The sequence below is a fragment of the Mytilus galloprovincialis genome, chromosome 4 (genome assembly GCF_965363235.1).
Source record: "Mytilus galloprovincialis chromosome 4, xbMytGall1.hap1.1, whole genome shotgun sequence".
NCBI lineage: Eukaryota > Metazoa > Mollusca > Bivalvia > Mytilida > Mytilidae > Mytilus > Mytilus galloprovincialis.
Window position 1 is genome coordinate 97,698,312 of NC_134841.1, and position 19,470 is coordinate 97,717,781.

Here is a 19,470-nt window from a genome sequence, read left to right on the forward strand (position 1 = left end):
ACGACACTCGGAAAACTATTGAATAAGCAACATGAACTTGCACTTTGTAGACAATTCTTTGGAATTGTTGAATTGGTGCTGTCTTTATGAATCTGTTTATGAAAATTAACAGCTTAGTGTATTTTGGAAATTAAGACTATTATATTTTATTTATCTCCACCTCTTTTTAACCGTAGTTTATGAAGCTTTTTACTCATCAAGGTCGGATATGCATGAACATAGACCTTTTTATATTTTTTGTATGCAGTTAAACCATGCTATTGTATATTTTTACTTTTTAATAAACCATAACACGAGAGAAGAATTTAAGTCTTAGGCAGATAACACATACTGCTTATACAGTTAAGTTTTAGTTAAAGATATAGAAATATTTTAAACTTTTATCATACCCAGAGCTGATTACGTTGTGATTGGTAATAGTGTCTGTGTTTCTGTAAGAATTCTATAATGCATGAAAAATAAAAAAAAAGTTTTTTGTTTAGCTGAGTTTTGATTGTCTAAAGATATTAATGAATGAAGATTTTATTACGTCTTTATTAATTTTGTTAACGTTGTGCTTTCTCGAATCTTGTAATATTATTACATTTTTGCTTAGAACATGCATATACAAATTGTCAATAACGCCTTGCTCAGCTCGTGTACTCCGTTGGTTTTACAATCCGCATCTGCTATCGAACAGCGCCAGTTCTAATAATATCATTGATTGATAGAAGTTATGTTCAAGTGATGAGCACTTTTTGCCAATAGTTTGAAAAATTAATTTTTAACAATGTTTTAATGCACAAAACAGACATTCTTGTCGCTACTCAATTTAGCTCTTCTAGTATCTCCAAATTTAATTGTTTTTTTTAAACAAGAGGTCTGAAAATAAATTTTAAAATATTGGTTAACCATTTATTTTAGAGTATATGTAAGTTTATGAAATAATATTAATTTTGGAATATATTGCTTCGTTAACTTCCAGTTTTTTCTTGATACTTTTATCGCTGTTGATTCTAGTAAAATAATCATTGTATTTCTACTTTTATAATTGTTCACTATACAAGGCTGATCTACAGCAATTACTAGCTTGTTAATTAATGCTCGTTGTGATAAAAAGAAATCAAATAAAAAATAAAACTTTATTTCGTCATTTTGATAATTTTTGTTATGTAAACCACAAACAAATAATTACTTTATAATGTAAAAACTTTAAAGATGAATATAAAATCTTTATATGAACAATTTATATTTTCCAAAATCATAGTCATATTAGTTAATGAGGCAAACGTTATAGCGGTACAATGATAGTCAAGTCAGGCATCGATAAAAATATTTAAAGAATTATCTGATAATTTATCACTGAAATCTCTATTTATTAAACAGACTTTTATTTATTACAAATGTTATCTGTTTGTAAGATTAAAATAGAGTTTTTCTATAAAACATTTCTATAAATCCAAAGGCCTACAGTAAGATCTGTGAACTACTCGTTTATTTATGACCCTACTGTTGACAAGGCTTTAAAGATCAGGGACAGGTGCAGTATTCATTAGTCCATAGGGTTAAATATTACCTGCCTTTCTTCTCCTTTATAAAATTAGTATCATGAGATCAGGAGTAGAATAATTGTTGTGATACAGCTAATACCTGTCATTTTTGTGGTAATCATGTGAGATATGACATTAAAATTAGTATGCTAATTGTGATCAAATAGAGGCAATGTCGTTTGATTGTCAAAGTACAAAAACTAAAAAAATAGTATTCGGAACCTTTGTTCAATTAAGATAAGCCAACACAATAGTACAACAAAAAAGAATGAAATGAATATTTAATAGCTTTAATAAAACGTACAATTCAGTTCGCTTTACATGTCAAAGGTTATTCGAAAGTAAGTCATAATGAAATGGTTAAACTATCGCATTTCTATGACCAAACGACTGCAAAGGAGACAACTATGATAATGCAAAAAGGTTAAGAAATATTTTTATTTTATCCTAATTAACTTTTTAAGAATCGCGTTGCAAAATGTTTAAATTCGTCAAATATACAGAAAGCAACTTCTGAAAAAGGTTCATCTGCTCTTTGAACTTTTCTGAATATCTGCGTTATATTGCGTAGTTTCTTGAATGTAAGATAGTAAACAGAGAGTTTAAGAATGCACCCTTTGTCAAAAACTATAAAGTTTTGTTAAACATTCAGATTTGATAAAAAAAATGTGATTAAAAAGTTAATAAAAAAGATACTGAACTCCGAGGAAAATTCAAAACGGAACGTCCTTTATCATATTGCAAAATCAAAAGCTCAAAAGTATCAAACAAATGAATAACAACTGTCATATTCCTGACATAGTACAGTTAATGTAGTAGTGAGCTTTGAACTTGAACCTTCAGTAACTTCTAGTTATTTGGACTAGTGTTTGTTATCTTTGGTCTATTGGTTAGTTGATTTGTTTTCGAAATGATGAGTCAAGTATGATCTCGTGTGCACATGTCATAACTGTAACTTGTCCAGCGGAATGTTACGCGCTCATAATTGATTTGAAATCCTGCACAATGTTGATGTGTTTGTCACAAGATATGAGCATGTGATCCAGTGGTTGTTATTGGTTGATACATGCAATATTTATATATATTTTTAGTATGAACATAAATTGGTTATCTTGTTTTGTCGATTGGATTGGTACACAATATATCCGGTAGAGTATTTGAGTGTTTTCTCATTGTTAAATGTCGTACGGTCTGAGCTGTTTCTATTGCCAGTTCAAGTTGTCTGAATATCAATTTGATTTGTCTCTATATACGGTTTGAGTCAGTATACGCCGACCTGACTTGGTTTACTTTGAAGTAAAAGAGTACCAGCAAGCGCGACAAGTGCCAAGGTTCATATTTTTCAGAAATGGCCTAAACAAATTACAAAATACGATGTTTTTTTTCGCGTTTTCGAATGTACATGAGCCAATATACCCTACGTAATTTTTAACGAAAAAAGTAAAGTCACAATACTGAACTCCGAGGTAAATTCAAAAAGGAAAGTACTTAATCAAATGGTAAATTTAAAAGCTCAAACTCAACAAACGGATGGACAACAATCGAATATTCCTGTCTTTTTCATGCATTTGATATGAGCATGTGATCCATGTAGAAAATGGCAATTAAACCTGGTATTATAGCTAGCTGAACCTCTCACATATGTGACAGTCGCATGGAATTTAATTATATTGACAACGAAGTGTGAACAAAATAAACAGACATAATAGGTTAAAATATCAACAATAGGGATACAGCAGTCAACATTATGTTATTATCTTAATCACTCTAAAATCAAACAACTATATTAAAAAAATAATAACACAGAATAGAGTTTAAATGAACTTAGTTTACATCATTACTATCAAGAATTTAATTTAGTATCATTTAGTGTTTCTGCTTTTTGCAAGATATGCATTTGTCGAGCATCGTATAAACTAGTATAGTAAGTAAAAGATATATCAAGCGGTCCGTGTGTTTGAATAAGAACAAAGTGATACATATTAAAGTAATAAATATTATGTATTTTACCAATCCTTACAGTTTTCGAGACATAAGAATGTATTAAATGTATTGATAATAATCACGTTCGTGCGTCCTCATAAATTTTGATTGATACAATGATTGAAGAAAATACTGAAAGAACCATCGCACTGACTATAATATTTTTTCTAAATATTCATTTTACTGTTCAATAACATTTCAGTAAAGTATGTTAGCTTTTGCATTTTGTAAAATTAATATATGCATTAGGTTGTTGAAACGTTGATAATCCATTTTATAACTTTACACATTTGATTTTTAGAACATGCTTTTGCTGTTTATTATATGGGAATGCTGGCCGCTTGTAGTAGCTTGTTTATAATTCCTCAACATTGGTTAAAATGTTTGAGTGCACATCAAGCATAGCCTTAATAAGAAAATCAAAATACCCAGAACACATTGGAATAAACGATAAAGCGAACTTTAATCTCTGTTTTTCAAGAAGAGACTGTTTTATATTCATCTAATGACCGAGTAGATATGATCTGAAATCAAATTCTTAATTCGAAAACGGCCTAATTGTCTGTAAAATAAACAAGATGAGCATAATCGAATGATTTGTTTTTCCTCAGAAATATGAGAGCTGTTTCCATTGTTTCGTAGGTTGATATAGTTGACTGTTTGGTTTTGTAGAGAATATGACAGTATTGGCCGATAATGTACCGTTCGCGAAACCACTATGAAGAACATGTACTGGACAACAACGTTTACATTTTGTCTTGCGACAAATTCAGGCATTTATGAGTTATTCAGTTCAAAATGACCGTTTCAATAGTAAACATTTGTTCCTTACGTCGGTTAATATTATGGACGGTTTGATTTTGAAAGGTTTTAACGATTTCCCCTGCTTCGAAATATTTTGGAGCTCGGTAGTTTTGTTTATAATTGTTTTTCAGATTGAAAATACATTTCATATATTACTTATATTTTTGATTTTGTTATAAATCAATATTTTCTGATATAGCTTTCACTTGTTTAAAGCAATAGACAATTATTAATCATAATGATGATGGAATATTGAAATCATTATTGCAGTTTGCCTTTAATGTTTACCTTTCCCAGTGCTGGTCTGTTCTTATTCTTGCTTGTCAGAATTCATGAAACTCGTCAGTGCTGTATCTGAATGTGTTTTTTATCATTTGGATATTTTTAAGTAACTCTTTATATGCTCATTGTTATACGAATTTAGAATGGTCCAAGCGTAAATATACTTGCCGAGTTTTATGTAGTATGAGTTGATATTTTTGCACATTAAGCAATAGTGTCAAATGTTTGAAAGGGAAACTCATCACAATACACTTATATGTTAAAATGAGGTCTTTTTTTGGTAAAATAAATCAGTATTTTTCTTAAATATATCTTATGTTGTTACACTTCATTTTAAACTGGCGCTACATGAAATAATGCAATTGAGATAATCAAGCCGAGCCTTTCATAGAAATTCTGGTGAAAACTGACTAAATCATTTATACAAATGAAAGAAAAATGAAAGAAAAAAAATAACACTGTAAACTACCTTGAAGAATCATTACATATAACTTAAAATTAAATCTGATTAATGAGGGAAAATACAATAAAACATGTTTTAAAAAATGAGACTGTAATCAAATTCTGACTATAAGCTGGAAATGGTCTTTTGTATTTGATTAACGGCTCTACTGAAAGTATTCAAAATGAAACAAGAACCTTCTATAATAAATAAAACAGTAGTTTCGACTTCAACCTATCTTTATTACAGCAAATTTAAGATGAGTATTTTATAATTAATATGTTGCTCTCCACCTGTGTCCTTTTAGATTATTGGTAGTTTTGACGCAAACAACATGATTTAAAGTCATTTAAAGTCAGCAAAACAAAGTTATCGAAAAATTTATTACCCTTCTTTCAATTAATTACACAAACTCATTTTCTTTTCATTTGAATACACAAGGCGACAGTGATATTGTTTCTTTTTTTTAACAGAAAAATAAATTCAAATCAAATAACGAAAATATCTTTGACTGGAATGTAAATATCCGTATTTTTAAATAATAAGCTCGTTTTTGAAGAAAAGTAAACCTAAAGTATTAAAAGATTCGATAGGGACTTTCCGATTTGATTTTCCTCTGAGTTCAGTATTTTTGTGATTTTACTTTTTACAATGACAAGTTCATTTGAACACGTTTATTTTATATCGTGTTGAAGAACTGGAAATTATAAGGGTTCACGAAACCTTTCACAGTTATGAAAGCCACTGATAATAAGTACTAATATTTCTTAATTTGGGGGTCCTCAAGTATCTTCTTATTTTAATTTGGCCTTCTTATCTTTTTTATTCGAGTGTCAGTGATGAGTCTTATGTAGACGAAATGATGAGTTTACATCCATTAAGAATTGAATTAACTCTATACTGAACATTCAAAAAAACCTCTGCAGCTTATTTTTATAAGTTGAAAGGGAGCTCTTTTGAATTATTAGTAGTTATCAATCATAGAAGGCTAAGTGCTAAATCTAAACAAGATATGGAATATTTCTAAAAGAGGGACGAAAGATACCAAAGGGACAGTCAAACTCATAAATCTAAAACAAACTGACAACGCCATGGCTAAAAATGAAAAAGACAAACAATATCACACATGACACAACATAGAAAACTAAAGAATAAACAACACGAATAAAAGTTACATCTCGCATAAGAGACTGTGAAAGATATAAAAAGTATCGCCAAAAAACTGTACTTCATAACATCTAGAATTATGTCAAACAAAGTTTAACACCGACCCAACATTGAATAGTAATATGAAAAATAAAATAATGCCAGAAATAAAATCCGATATGTCGAACTTTCTCTTGTGTTTTAATGATGGACGGAGGGACGTTAAAACGATATACACATTTACAACATGGGAATAACTCAAACAGAAATAAACTTAGATTGAAGTATTGCAATATGACAACATTTTAGCTGTCTCACTGCAAAGTTAATGTACACATTTAAAATGTACGACTGGTCAATATGATCCCAGGTCAGAAAAGCATTTGACTTTGAACAACTTGAATAGAAAGTGTCCAGACAATAGTTATCAAAGGTACCAGGATTATAATTTAGTACACCAGACGCGCGTTTCGAGTGACGTTCATATCAAAATATTTATAAAGCCAAACAAGTACAAAGTTGAAGAGCAATAAGGATCCAAAATTTTCAAAAGTTGTGTCAAATACGGCTAAGGTAATATATGCCTGAAATAAGAAAATCCTTAGTTTTTTTTCGAAAAATTCAATGTTTTGTAAACAGGAAATTTATAAAAACGACAATCATCATTCCAAATACTAATGGCAGCCATTGAAAATTAAATGGAAGAATACGAGATTTGTTGCAAATCAAAATGATTAAAAATAATATTATAATGAAAAAAACGTTTGACTAACATACTAATCTTAACATTTTCAAGAAAAAATATTCATACTGTGTATTATATACTCTACATCCCCTTTAATCAATTTGTATACAGGATTGTGATGAAATTAGTTGTATTCTGGGATTAATCATCAAGACTTTTTCAATTAATTTCTTAAATTTTCTATACTGATAGTTATCAATAAATATATTTCTACAGTAAAAGGATAATAAAACTAGAAAACATTAATTCTAACAACTTAAGACGATTCACAAATGATTTTCAAAGAAATGAAAAACGTTTATTTTGTGCCGAAGGAAACCTACATTTCTCCAGGGACAGCATTTCATTTTGTTCATCTTCTTGCATATGTTTATTAACTTTTTATACATTGGACGATCATCAATCACATTTTCTAAGAAATATTCAATCAGCTTAATTACGCCCTATTGCACGTGTCAAAACAACTTAAATGATTTGCCTCATTTATATGTTTCTTTCACTCGTATTTTGATTAATTATGTCTCGCTTATAATCAATTTGTTCTTCATAATGATGTGGTCTGCAGAATTGACAGTACAAATATGTTATTAACAGTCACATTTAATTTTCTATATATTTGACTCAAAAACAATATTAAGTATAGGCACAAGATTGTCGACAGGGGAACGAGGGGTGAAATTTTGAATGTTAATGGAAAAGGAGCCTTCAAAGAGATGAAGCACATGATCATTTTACTTACAGTAACGAGACAAAAAGCAAAACATCAGATTTAACGTCCACTATGAGATCGATCGTGGCTTTGTTCTTATAGGTTATCAAGTTTTAATCTTGATATTTAGGATAAATTTATTTAAACATCCCACACAGACGAGCAGAAGCCACATTCGACATGGGTTTTACTCGCCTTATGAGAGAAGTTGTTATAACCCATTCAACTTAGTTTGAATTTAAGAGACGAAAAACCAGAAAAAGTTTGACGTAGTTCATAATAAAATTACAGTAGTTATTTTTCTAAATTTTGATATCAGTGATTGTCTGTTTGAAAACCTTCGAGCTATCCAACGTTAAGTCCAATAACTATCTTGTATAGACTATCATGATACTAAATTTCTCATCAGTGTGTTGCTACTCACGCAATACGTACTTGACACGTGTAGTATAGCCATTAACAGTGAAAGAAATTGAGATTGCAATAAGGTAACAATTTCTTTCGATTACAAGAATAATTTTTTCTTTGAAAAGAGGAGTTTGTTCAATAAAACAAATGTTGACACATGACCACGTTTAAAAGGAAAATGAAGTTCCGTATAAACGAACCGAAATTACTTCTTTCGTTGTTTAACGTTATTCAAATCTTATGAAAATAAAAACTATTTACATGTAGCACCAATTTTTCCGATTGGTTATTTAAGCATAATGTCAAAGATTGTCCTGAAAGAATTTAAGATACGAAACGTGCTGCAACCAGCATTTTTGCTGACAAAAAATAACATCAGTGAAATATTTAACGCCACAGTTCGATATACATCTATTAAGTCCCAACAAAATGACGACATATATCTCGCGTTAGTAAACGAATAATGTTCATTAACCTTACAATAAGTACCAATTGACAAATAAAGTTGTTCATTAATTATTTATTGGTTTCACTTTACATTCCATCGAAGATAACAGAGGCATGCATGTAGGAAACATTTTCATAAATTAACAAGTGGATATTTGTCAATGGACGTTAAGTCACTCATCAAGCATTCAATCCTTAGTAAAGCGTTACAAATTAATATTTAATTTATACTAATGTAAGTGGTACAGTTGTTTTCCCCCATTAGAATCTAATCTATACTTTTGATATGTTCTTTGTTGTTATTTCTTTGTAATTTGAAATTAGTTTAATTTATAGCCTGTACGTTTACCTAGGTACGAAGGAAAAACGTCAACAGTCTATCATAACACCAGCAGTTTTCCCGAGGAGCTTTGATTCCAACATTTCCGATGAGTCAAAACTAACTGACGACTTGCAGAGTAGCAAAGATATTGTTTCGGGATCGACAGATGCGCAAATAGGTACGATAAGTCTGTTCGGCGTGCCTATTGTTTGCCTTTATGTAGAAGATAAGGAACGACTTTGCCTGGCACAGATATCTAACACACTACTACGAGATTTCAGCTACAATGAAATCCACAATAGGAGAGTTGCGCTTGGGATAACATGCATGCAGTGTTCGCCAATACAACTGGAAGTACTACGCCGTAGTGGCGCTATGCCCGTATCATCAAGAAGATGTGGACTTATCACAAAAAGAGAAGCAGAGCGTCTTGTGAAATCTTTTCTAGAAGATATCCCGCCGCCTAAGCTTCCTGAGAACTTTTCCTTTCAAGTAGAACATTCCTGTGGATGGGGTTGTCAGGGACTGTTTATGCCATCTCGATACAACAGTTCACGTGCAAAATGCATTAAATGTACTACATGTAATTCATTCTTTTCTCCAAATAAATTTATTTTCCACTATCATAAAACATCAAGCAGCGCTTACAGGCATCCTGATGCAGCCAATTTTAATTCTTGGCGTCGCCACCTACATTTGGTAGAATCAACTCCAGCGGAAACGTTGTTGTTTGCATGGGAGGATGTGAAAGCAATGTTTAATGGCGGTTGTCGTAAAAGAACATCTGGTGGGAAACCAAACTTTACACTTTCACCCAACAGGTCAAGAGAATCAACAGAATATAAATCTCCGGTTGTTCCTTCAATGATGAGAACTTACCAAGGAATGCAAAGTTCAGATTTGTATCGGTTAAATATGGCGGACAACATGCATTCTGCATTTCCTGTTCAAGCAAGTCATTCATCAGTGTCGTCATACGGTGACATGCTACGATCAATGAGTCTCAATTACACCCCTTGGTGGAAATCCTTGTACATGCAACGTCATGGCGTTCCTTCATCATGCAATGTTCCATTCAGTCCGGAATTCAACATGTCCAGTTACGGACATCCACAGTTTCCTTTACCATTAATTGATACCACCGAATCATTCATGGATGAAATGAGTAAACTCTCAGAAATAACATCAAGCCAAGAAAAGAAAGAGAAGAAAAACGAGAATATAAGTACAACTCATTCGCCGTCCGAAGAAGAAATTGCTGATCAATTTTCATCGTGTAATGATGACAGCATTGATATCGAAACAGAAGAGAACACACCATGTCAAGATCAAAAGGAAAGTCAAAACCATAAAATAGAGACAACAAATACCAGCATATTTGGTGTTTGTAGCCATGAGAACAGTATCCGCGAAGCTAAGGTGAGTCCATTGTTTAGTTCACAAGAAAGTTCATATATGAATCCATCTTTATTTCCGATTCAATATATATTATTTTATCATCAATACAGATTACTTCGTTTAAAAAAGAAAAAAAAACCAACGTCAACTAAGTTTTCATAGAAAATTCTTAGTCAATTACAAGGAAAGAAATTAGGTTTTAAATGTTGTGTTATATAAAGGTTTCAAGTTGCCTATACGGTGTTTTCTGCTATTATGCTGAGGCTCTTTGTTTTTTGTGCTGTCTAAATTATTTATGTTTGCTTTCCAAACGTTTGGTCTTGAGCGTGTCTGAGTAATGTTGTACCATAGACATACATGAATACATATCTGCGTTGCATAACATCTTTGTATACGCACTATTCTGAATCACCTCAGATGTTTTAACTACACTAATTGATAGACATCCTAATTTTTTTTTTACTAAATAGTAGTAAAGAATATTGACGTCAATTATTAAATAATAGAAATAAGGCAGGTTAATGTTTTGCATTACAGGCGTTTTTTTGTTTTGGAAATTTGTTCAAACACTTGTTTTTATTGGAATAGGTGATACCAATACCATTCTAGGCTTTTTACTCACTCATATTCTAGTTTGGGTCTATGAACATTATATCACTGCAGATATGTCGAAGTTTATTTTAATATACTATTAAAAACAAATTCAAATTGCTCTCAAACAAAATCAGTATTAATTTAAGATGACTTCTAATTCTAGAAAGTGCTGTTAGCTGTTAATAAGAAATACAAGGTTTTTGTCATATAATACAGTGATATAGCTAATTCTCATTACAAACACAATTAAATATCACCTTAAGTGTGGACTAATACTCTTTTTTTCTTTAATAATTACAAAACTAGTGAAAATAGCCACAAAAGATATAACTATATCTAATATAACGTCATTAAACTTTGATATTTCTGGTTTAATTTCTAATTACATTGCCATATGAGAATATAGTATCTCAAAACTAATCAAATTTCTGACAAACCATGCGTCGGCCACATCCAATTGTGATTGGGATCGTTCAGAGTTTTATCTAAGGGAATAATTTTGTTTTCAATGTAAAATGATTTTTGAAAGCCTAATAATTATGTCCTCCGGAGAGAGGTATTCATTGTACAAGTCTAATTTTCCGAATGTGATAGTTAAAATTGTGACACGTGACATTTCACGATGGCTCGTTGTGAAAAAATAATTAAATGGTATGACATTTCAGTTGCATATAAATATAATGTTAATGAATATTCTAAACGTTGGTTGTTCTATATGCCACAGAAAATTAATGTATGTATCCCGCAGTAAATTAATTTACGAAATAACAGTTGTATATTACGGAAGGAAACAAAAACGATAACATGTCTGTGTAATGGAGTATTTCCCAAAACACCGAACTCAGCGGTCACATATAGCATTTGTTAATTGGTTTCAAATAAAACAAACGTTTTATAATGAATATATTGTTTCTCTAGCTATACTTGCCCTTTATAGCCGTTATATTGTTAATCTACTACTTGCAATCTATCATTACTCCAAATATGATATTTAGAAAACAGGATTCTTGACCAGCTTAATTACTCTGTCCTGTTAACTTACATCTGTACGGAAACGGGTTATTTGTGTAGCCATATTTTATCATAATAGATATAGGAAGAACTGGTGTGAGTTCCAATGAGACAGCTCTCCATCCAACTAACAATTTATAAAAGAAAACCATTATAGGTCAAAATTCAGTCTTCAACACGGAGCCTTGGCTCACACCGAACAGCAAGCTATAAAGGGCCTTCAAAACTACTGGTGCAAAACCATTCAAACGGGAAAACCAACGGTTTAATCTATAATAAAAAAAAACGAGAAACGAGAAACACTTCATAATGAACCACACAAACAAACGACAACCACTGCAGAACAGGTTCCTTCTTTCAATAATTATTCCAAAGGAAAACGAACAAATATGGTTTTAAAATCAAAAGAAAGTTTTGACACAACATTTAAGATTTTAATGCTTAAGCAATAATAAAAATACCAATGAAAATGAATAAAATAAGTTTGAATATTCTATTCGTCTAGATCACATATATAATGCTATATACATACACGGTATATGCTGTAATAAAATAGAATATTCGTTACCATGTACTTAATTATAAGACCGAAAAAGCAGTAACTAGTGGGTTATTGTTAAAAAGAGTTTTAAATGAAAAATATATAAAGATTATGACCACAGCCTTGTATATATATATCTATGTCGTTCAGTTCCTTGTATATATATATATAACAACGATTTAATAACAACATTTTCGTATTATAACATCTTATATCAGTACTGTTGTGCAAATCTTTAGACTGATATATATGTCGTGCAGTATGCACCGTACCAGGATTTCTTAAGATATTAAGATTTCATTCCATTATGTGATATTGAAAATATTTACTTTTTTAGTCAATGGACGTGGATCAAACTGATAAAATTAAAGAACTCCAAGACAGTAAGTTGCTTTATTTCTTAAAGCTTTAATGCTGTATACGATAGTATTACAATGTATCTCTCTCACAACTGGTACTGTAAAAGTGTATAGCTACATGTATAACATTTTTGTTATAAAAAAACAAACCCAAAACCAACAATATCAAATCTATATGAGCTTGACTGAGAAAATAATGAATGTCCATCATATGGTGTAAACATATCATTTAAATAATATGTGTAAACATTTTATTTAAACTTGACCTGTACACAATGATCTGATTTCGAAAGTTATACCGTGAAAATGATCAATAACGTGACATTCATTTATATATGTAAGAAAAAGCTGTTTATTTTCTATTCTTTGAAATTTGGAAAACTAGTAATATTTACCGTTGTGAAAGAGAAGTTGAAGATGCAGAAATGTTCAAACTCATTAGTCTATTACAAACTGACAAAGCCATGGCAAAAATGAAAAACGACCAAAACACAAACAACCGTATGGAATACACAACAAAGAAAACCAAGACTAAGCAACACGAACCTCACCGACAACCGGGGTGATCTCATGTGCTCCGTAAGGGTAGGCAAATAGTGCTCAACATCTCACACTCTTCGTTTTGTTTATGTAAGTTGAGTAAAAAGTATAATTCGGGGATTTTAAATTCTATGTAAATCTACCAGGAACTACTGACGATTAGGAACCTTAGAAAATTATTTGTTTTGTTCTTTCAAATACAACACATGCAAAATATCATTGTGATGAAGTTTGTATGAACATGTTGATATATATCTGTATATTTCCATTATAGATGACAAAGACGAAGACGGTTCTAGTGACGACGACCTGTTTGACGACAGTGATCTTGAATCATTTTCAGTCGGTAAGTTATCATCAAAGTACATACTAGTAACAAACAAATTTTCTGAGTATTCTGAAATATTCATTGCATCCATCCAGAAATATGCTTTCCTGAAAATTTCTTCTGTAAATATTTGCGATATATTTCATTATGTCTTTTCCAGATAAAATAAAAGAGTTTTTAATAAAAGCAAAGCAGCTAAGAAAACAGAAAGAAAAGAAACGAAAATCGCATCAAGGTTTGTGCAATATTGTTTTTGAACAAAATTTATTGTGTGAATCAAAATAAAATATCTCACTTTATTATTGTTACAAAAAATATATCAGCAGAATTACAAAGCGATCAAGGTTTAAACAAACGATATTAAAATTCTAGACTGGAAACTAAATATGAACAAGGTCCTGCGTTATAACAGATTAAACATCATTATTTCGAATAGGGGCGGAGTCATTAGATCTGTCAACACATAGCTTTTCTTTAAAATTGTAAAAATTGTAAAAAATGCAGATGTTTTCAAACATCAGTGTTAAAATATTTAAGCAGTAATTCATACGAGTTGCTTGTTTATGGTCTATATAACGCATTAATGAGTTATTCAGACACATATTTTATTCTTTTTTTTTTTATAATTTTCAAAGAGTAGAATTTAATGCTGAAAAATACTGACTGTATTTAACCTGTTATTAATTAGTAATTGTTATAACAATACCTACTGTATTTTGTTTGTAGGCATAGGTTGAATATATATTTATCAAATGTTGGCGTAGGTTGAAGACACCGATGCAAACTATTCTTAATTGTAGGTGCAATATATTTTATTTTAATTACACAACAATTCATATAAGCGATATAGAATGAGTCGAAAATACCTGCTCTGAATAAGAAATAACATTTCCTGTGTTTAACAGTAAGCAGGAGAAAAAAAAACTAAATAAAACCTATACCTTTTTTTTGAATTGAATTCAGTGGTTTCAAATAGTTTTGTTTAAAAGGAGAAGTAATAATAAAGTCACTGTTTTGGCCACTTAAATAACTGGAAAATCAGAACGTACAGTATCATAGATCTATCATTCTTCAGGAAAGACCTTAGTCTGTCTGATATCAGTATTATTTTCTTACGATATCTTATATATTTCATCATGGCTTGCTCTTCAGTCAAAACTGCAAATCTTTTAAGACAGATTCATTCTTAGATCTTGTCACCAGTATATAATGACTCATGGGATATGTGACAAGATGTTACACATTTGTTATACATTTGGCGAAATTTAAATTTTTTGACAAATTTTACATAAAACGACACTTAAAAACAGAAGTTCCAACTAATGATGCCAACCTCTCATTTAAAGGTAAAGCCAATGTTTGCCATCAATTTTTTTTTCAAAATCATACAGTTTATTCGTTTATTTGTATAGCAAAGTTCGGCCCTATGATTTGTATACATTATCAATTGATATACCATAGGCAGTAGGCGTAAAGTAACATTCAATAAACGGTAGCAATCTTAAAACTAATCCGAAAGGTTCCAAATTTGCAGTGTGTTGTTTTCATATCGAAACATTGATTTGAGATGAAAACAATTTTATTTTGTTTGCATTTTTTGAGATTTAAAAAAACACTTTTTCAACCCATTATTTACAACATGAACATAACTTGATTAACATATTGAATATTTTTAAACAAATTTGAAAATTCATTTAGTGCTTTGAAAATTATCCAACTTACCGCAAAAATAATTTGTACCCAATGATCGTTTACACGGAATTTAGCTACTTTCCAACAAGTTTTGATTTTCATTATCATATGTGCATACATTGCAAATGAAAGCTTTTTAAAATAGTGTATATCATTTTGTTTTATGTTTAATACTTTTTGATAAATTTGATTCCGTAGTCGTTTATCGTTTTGTTTGTTGACTAGTATATGTTTGCTACTTGTCCATGCCAAAAGATTCAAAAGTTCATAGTTTGATTGACGGATTCACTATTTTTTTTTCTAATTCCAAATGTCTCAATAAAATAACTGAGAATAAAAGATAGCAGTGACACGTTACCTCATAAAAAAGTGATAAAGACTACGATTTAGTTATAAGTATTAAATGAGATGTGTGATGTTTACCCCAAAGACGCAAAAACACAAACAAATTAAAAATATAAATCAATTGCTTTAAAAAAAGCAATTGTAAACGGTCCTCTCTTTTGAAACATGATTGATTGATATGTGTGTGTGTGTGTGTTTAGTTGTTTGTTTGTTTGTTTGTTTGTTTGTGTAGGGGTTCTATACTATTGTGTTACCGGAGAAAATTCATGTTTAGTTTGGAAAGATTTTATTTTATTTCAGGTCCAGCGCGCGACTCTCGTGCCAGATTGAGGAGACATCACGTGACGCGGGTTTATAATAACGAAAACTTAGTATTTTGATTGGTTGGTTGGTTGGTTGATCAATTAAACACGTGGGCGAGGGTCTCTTGAAACAGGCCAAAAAGAAACATATGTGATCTTGTACCCCGTATTAAACACACGAGACGAAAACATGCATTGATTGATTGATTGATTGATTGATTGATTGGTTGGTTGGTTGGTTAAACACGTTGGATAGGGTCTCTTGAAACAAGCGAAAAAGAAACAAATTAGATTTTGGACCCCATAGAATGAAATTCAAAACAGTGTAGCTGTGGCCATTGATTGACACATTAAAATCATCCATTGACTGGGACAATTAAGGTGAACGTTTGTATGTAACGACCAATGCTCACTATGTACTTTTTAAAGACACTTAAACTATGGGGTCACCAAAGGTTCTCAACACCTGAATAAAGTAATTCGAAAAATTAATCAGAAATAACACGATATTTTGATTTATATCAATTATATAAATCAAAACACAAAGATTATTCCTGATTAATTTTTCGAATTATTTTATAATTAAAGGCGTTAAGAAACCTTTGGTGACCCCACAGTTTAAATGTCTATCGTAGGTACGTCGTGAACAGTGGTCGTTACAGACAAACGTTCACGTAAATTGTCCCAGTCAATGGATGATTTTAATGTGTCAATCAATGGCCACAGCTACACTGTTTTGAATTTCATTCTATTAAACACATGAGACGGAAACATGAATGGACTGACGGATTGATTGATTGATTGATAGTTTGATTGATTGATTGATTGATTGATTGGTTGGTTGGTTGCTTAAAAACGTTGGATAGGGTCATTTGAAACAAGCGAAAAAGAAACAAGGAACATCTTGGACCCCATATTAAACACATGAGACTGAAACATGCATGCACTAATTGACTGATTGATTGATTGGTTGGTTGGTGGTTGGTTGGTTGGTTAAAAACGTTGGATAGGGTCTCTTGAAACAAGCGAAAAAGAAACACGTGAGATCTTGGACCCCAAATTAAACACATGAGACGGAAACATGAATGGACTGATTATTGATTGATTGATTGATTGATTGGTTGGTTGGTTGGTTGGCTTTCAAACACACATTAAACTCTTTACATAGTGCCAAAATCACATAATTTGCCTCTCTGTACATGACCTTGACCTTTGACCTTTTGACCTTCGGCAAGGTCATTGCTCCACAATGTCATTGCAAAAGACCCTATGGGTCAAGGACCTTTTGTTTAAGAGTTTTGCCTAATAATGACTTTATATAAACTATCAATGGGGATTATATCCCTTACACAACGGTAAAACCAATACAGTCATAATGTAACAAAGTTGCCCCTTGAAGTACCAAGCATTTTTCACTATGTAAATTTTCTGTATCTATAACCATTCCAAAGTTATAGGGAAATCAAAGACAAATAAAAATCTAAAATATGACCTTGACCTTTGACCATGACCTAATTTTCTTTTTTTCAGACAAAGGATCTCAAATCAAAAGACCTTAGGTCTCTAGCAATTTGGTAAAATAAATTTGTCGTAATCTTTTATGGTTGCGAAGGAGTAGTGGCCACAAGAAAAAAACAGGGTTTTGGGAGATAACTCTTACAACATAAAGTATTTGGTTACGCCTTTGTCAATTGTAAAGAGTATAAACTATACGATATCATATTCCAAATATCTAAGCGACATCTTTTGAGAAATAAATACTACGCAAGAAAAAAATTAGGGGAAGAAAAAAAAATAATAATCAGAACAAAATCATAAGGTCTTTCCATGGAAAGGTGGAAAGACCTAATTATATATAGGTGTCTATATGATATATAACAAGCTCTAAATGGTCTGCAGTGATTTAAACATGTGAAAATATAAACAAACACTATCATAGATTTGACATTTAAACCAAATAAAAAAAAATGTCCCAAAAAAGTAAACTCCATTAAGCAGTAAGAAATGGCAGAAGACCATTACTGACAAGGTCCCTGTGTTGCTACTTCTTAACGCTATATTAAACATAACTGATATAAAGTATCCGGGATTGTTCTATATACTGTATTTGAAACATATCTGTTTTCAGCAGAGAAGTCATAGCGAGATTGATATTTAATAATCTGATTACTGGTCCCGTAAACATGAACTGTTGTGACTCAATAGAAACCAAGTTATAAATCCAGCGTTCCTTTTCTTGTCTGATACCATGAATGTTTAGAATAAAACCCAACACAACATATGTTCAAGCATTTTATGGACTACAGTTTTAATATGAGTTGCACGTGTCATGTGCATTCGAATCAAATTTAGATTGACTAGGACTGTCAATTTTCCTACCGAGTATTGGTGATTATCTCCGGGCACTCCGGCTTCGTCTTCCAATATAAACCTACGGCCACGAAATAGACAAAAGTGAAATAAGTGGCGGTGTTACACATGTTGGTGAGCGCTCAACCCTCCAATAAACTAGGACAGCGTTTAATAGAATCTTAGAAGCAAATTCTGTTTTCAATATTTTTTCTTTAAGCATTAAATTTTTCAAATATCATTTCAGGTGTAAGACCACATGACGTGTCAACAGGAAGTGACGTATAGGATAAAGACATTCATTAACAGTTCATAGAGGATATGATATGAAATTAAAGAAATAAATACCTTTTTTACTTTATTGTCGTTCGTGATATTTAATACTATATTAACCATGAACTGGATTACGGTGCAATAACATTTTGTGATTATTTAAATAATCTTTAAACATTCATTTACATAGTTATAAAACAAAGATAGATAACTATAGTTGCTATTTTTATAGTCGTAGAAAGGTGACAATATAACATTTTGTAAAAATTTTGAATACAGTTATTTAAAGGTTGTTTATCTTGTGTATGAAAACGGTCTTTCTATTTGAATTATTTTCAGTTTAATAATTTTTAACTTTAAAAGTTGGCATTCAAAACTGAAAATTCTTTTTTTGGGTTACGCTGCCTAAGAAAATGATTCCATACTCGATCAAACATAGACAATGAAAGATCTGATTACATGCTTTCATTTTATTGTTTTTTTTTATATAGATTAGACAATTTGTTTTCTGTTTGAATTGGTTTTCCACTTACCATTTTTTGGATCCTGTTGTTCGGTGTGGGCCAACGCGCCCTGTTAAAGGCGGTACTTTGACCTGTACAATTATCATATACGTCAAGAATAGAAAATAATAATTTAAAATATTCTTGCGAGTATAAATGGACAAATTAGCAGGTTGTAAGATTTACAGGTTGAGCCAATGTTATTCGTTTGGTTAACCTGGTGCCTTTATGTGTGCATGCATTTCGTCCGGTTTTGTTTATTCAATGGGACCTTTGAATTTCTTGCAAGAGAAATCTATCACTCACTGATTAATTTACCTGAACAGACAATTGAACTGTCAATGATGGAAATACATGTACAAATAAGTAATTATGAAACTGCATGTGATGTTGTATTTATTCAATCAATAACACATTT

At 31.1% G+C, this 19,470-nt stretch overlaps 1 protein-coding gene across 1 annotated transcript; it reads left to right on the forward strand.

Annotated features, from left to right (window-relative positions):
* The first annotated feature begins 9,007 nt into the window (after nt 1–9,007).
* Nucleotides 9,008–19,093, forward strand: LOC143070870 (uncharacterized). The gene is made up of 5 exons (XM_076244984.1): nt 9,008–10,236; nt 12,699–12,744; nt 13,535–13,606; nt 13,749–13,823; nt 18,524–19,093. The coding sequence occupies exons 1-5, from the start codon at nt 9,145–9,147 to the stop codon at nt 18,562–18,564; spliced, it is 1,326 nt and encodes a 441-aa protein (XP_076101099.1). The 5' UTR covers nt 9,008–9,144; the 3' UTR covers nt 18,565–19,093.
* The last annotated feature ends 377 nt before the right edge of the window (nt 19,094–19,470 follow it).

Bases quoted from the DNA above. Each gene is read 5' to 3' on its own strand.
- LOC143070870 (XM_076244984.1), top strand. From the start codon at position 9,145: ATGCAGTGTTCGCCAATACAACTGGAAGTACTACGCCGTAGTGGCGCT. The intron at 12,745-13,534 runs GTAAGTTGCTTT...TTTCCATTATAG, and splicing joins AATTAAAGAACTCCAAGACA to ATGACAAAGACGAAGACGGT. The intron at 13,607-13,748 runs GTAAGTTATCAT...TGTCTTTTCCAG, and splicing joins TCTTGAATCATTTTCAGTCG to ATAAAATAAAAGAGTTTTTA.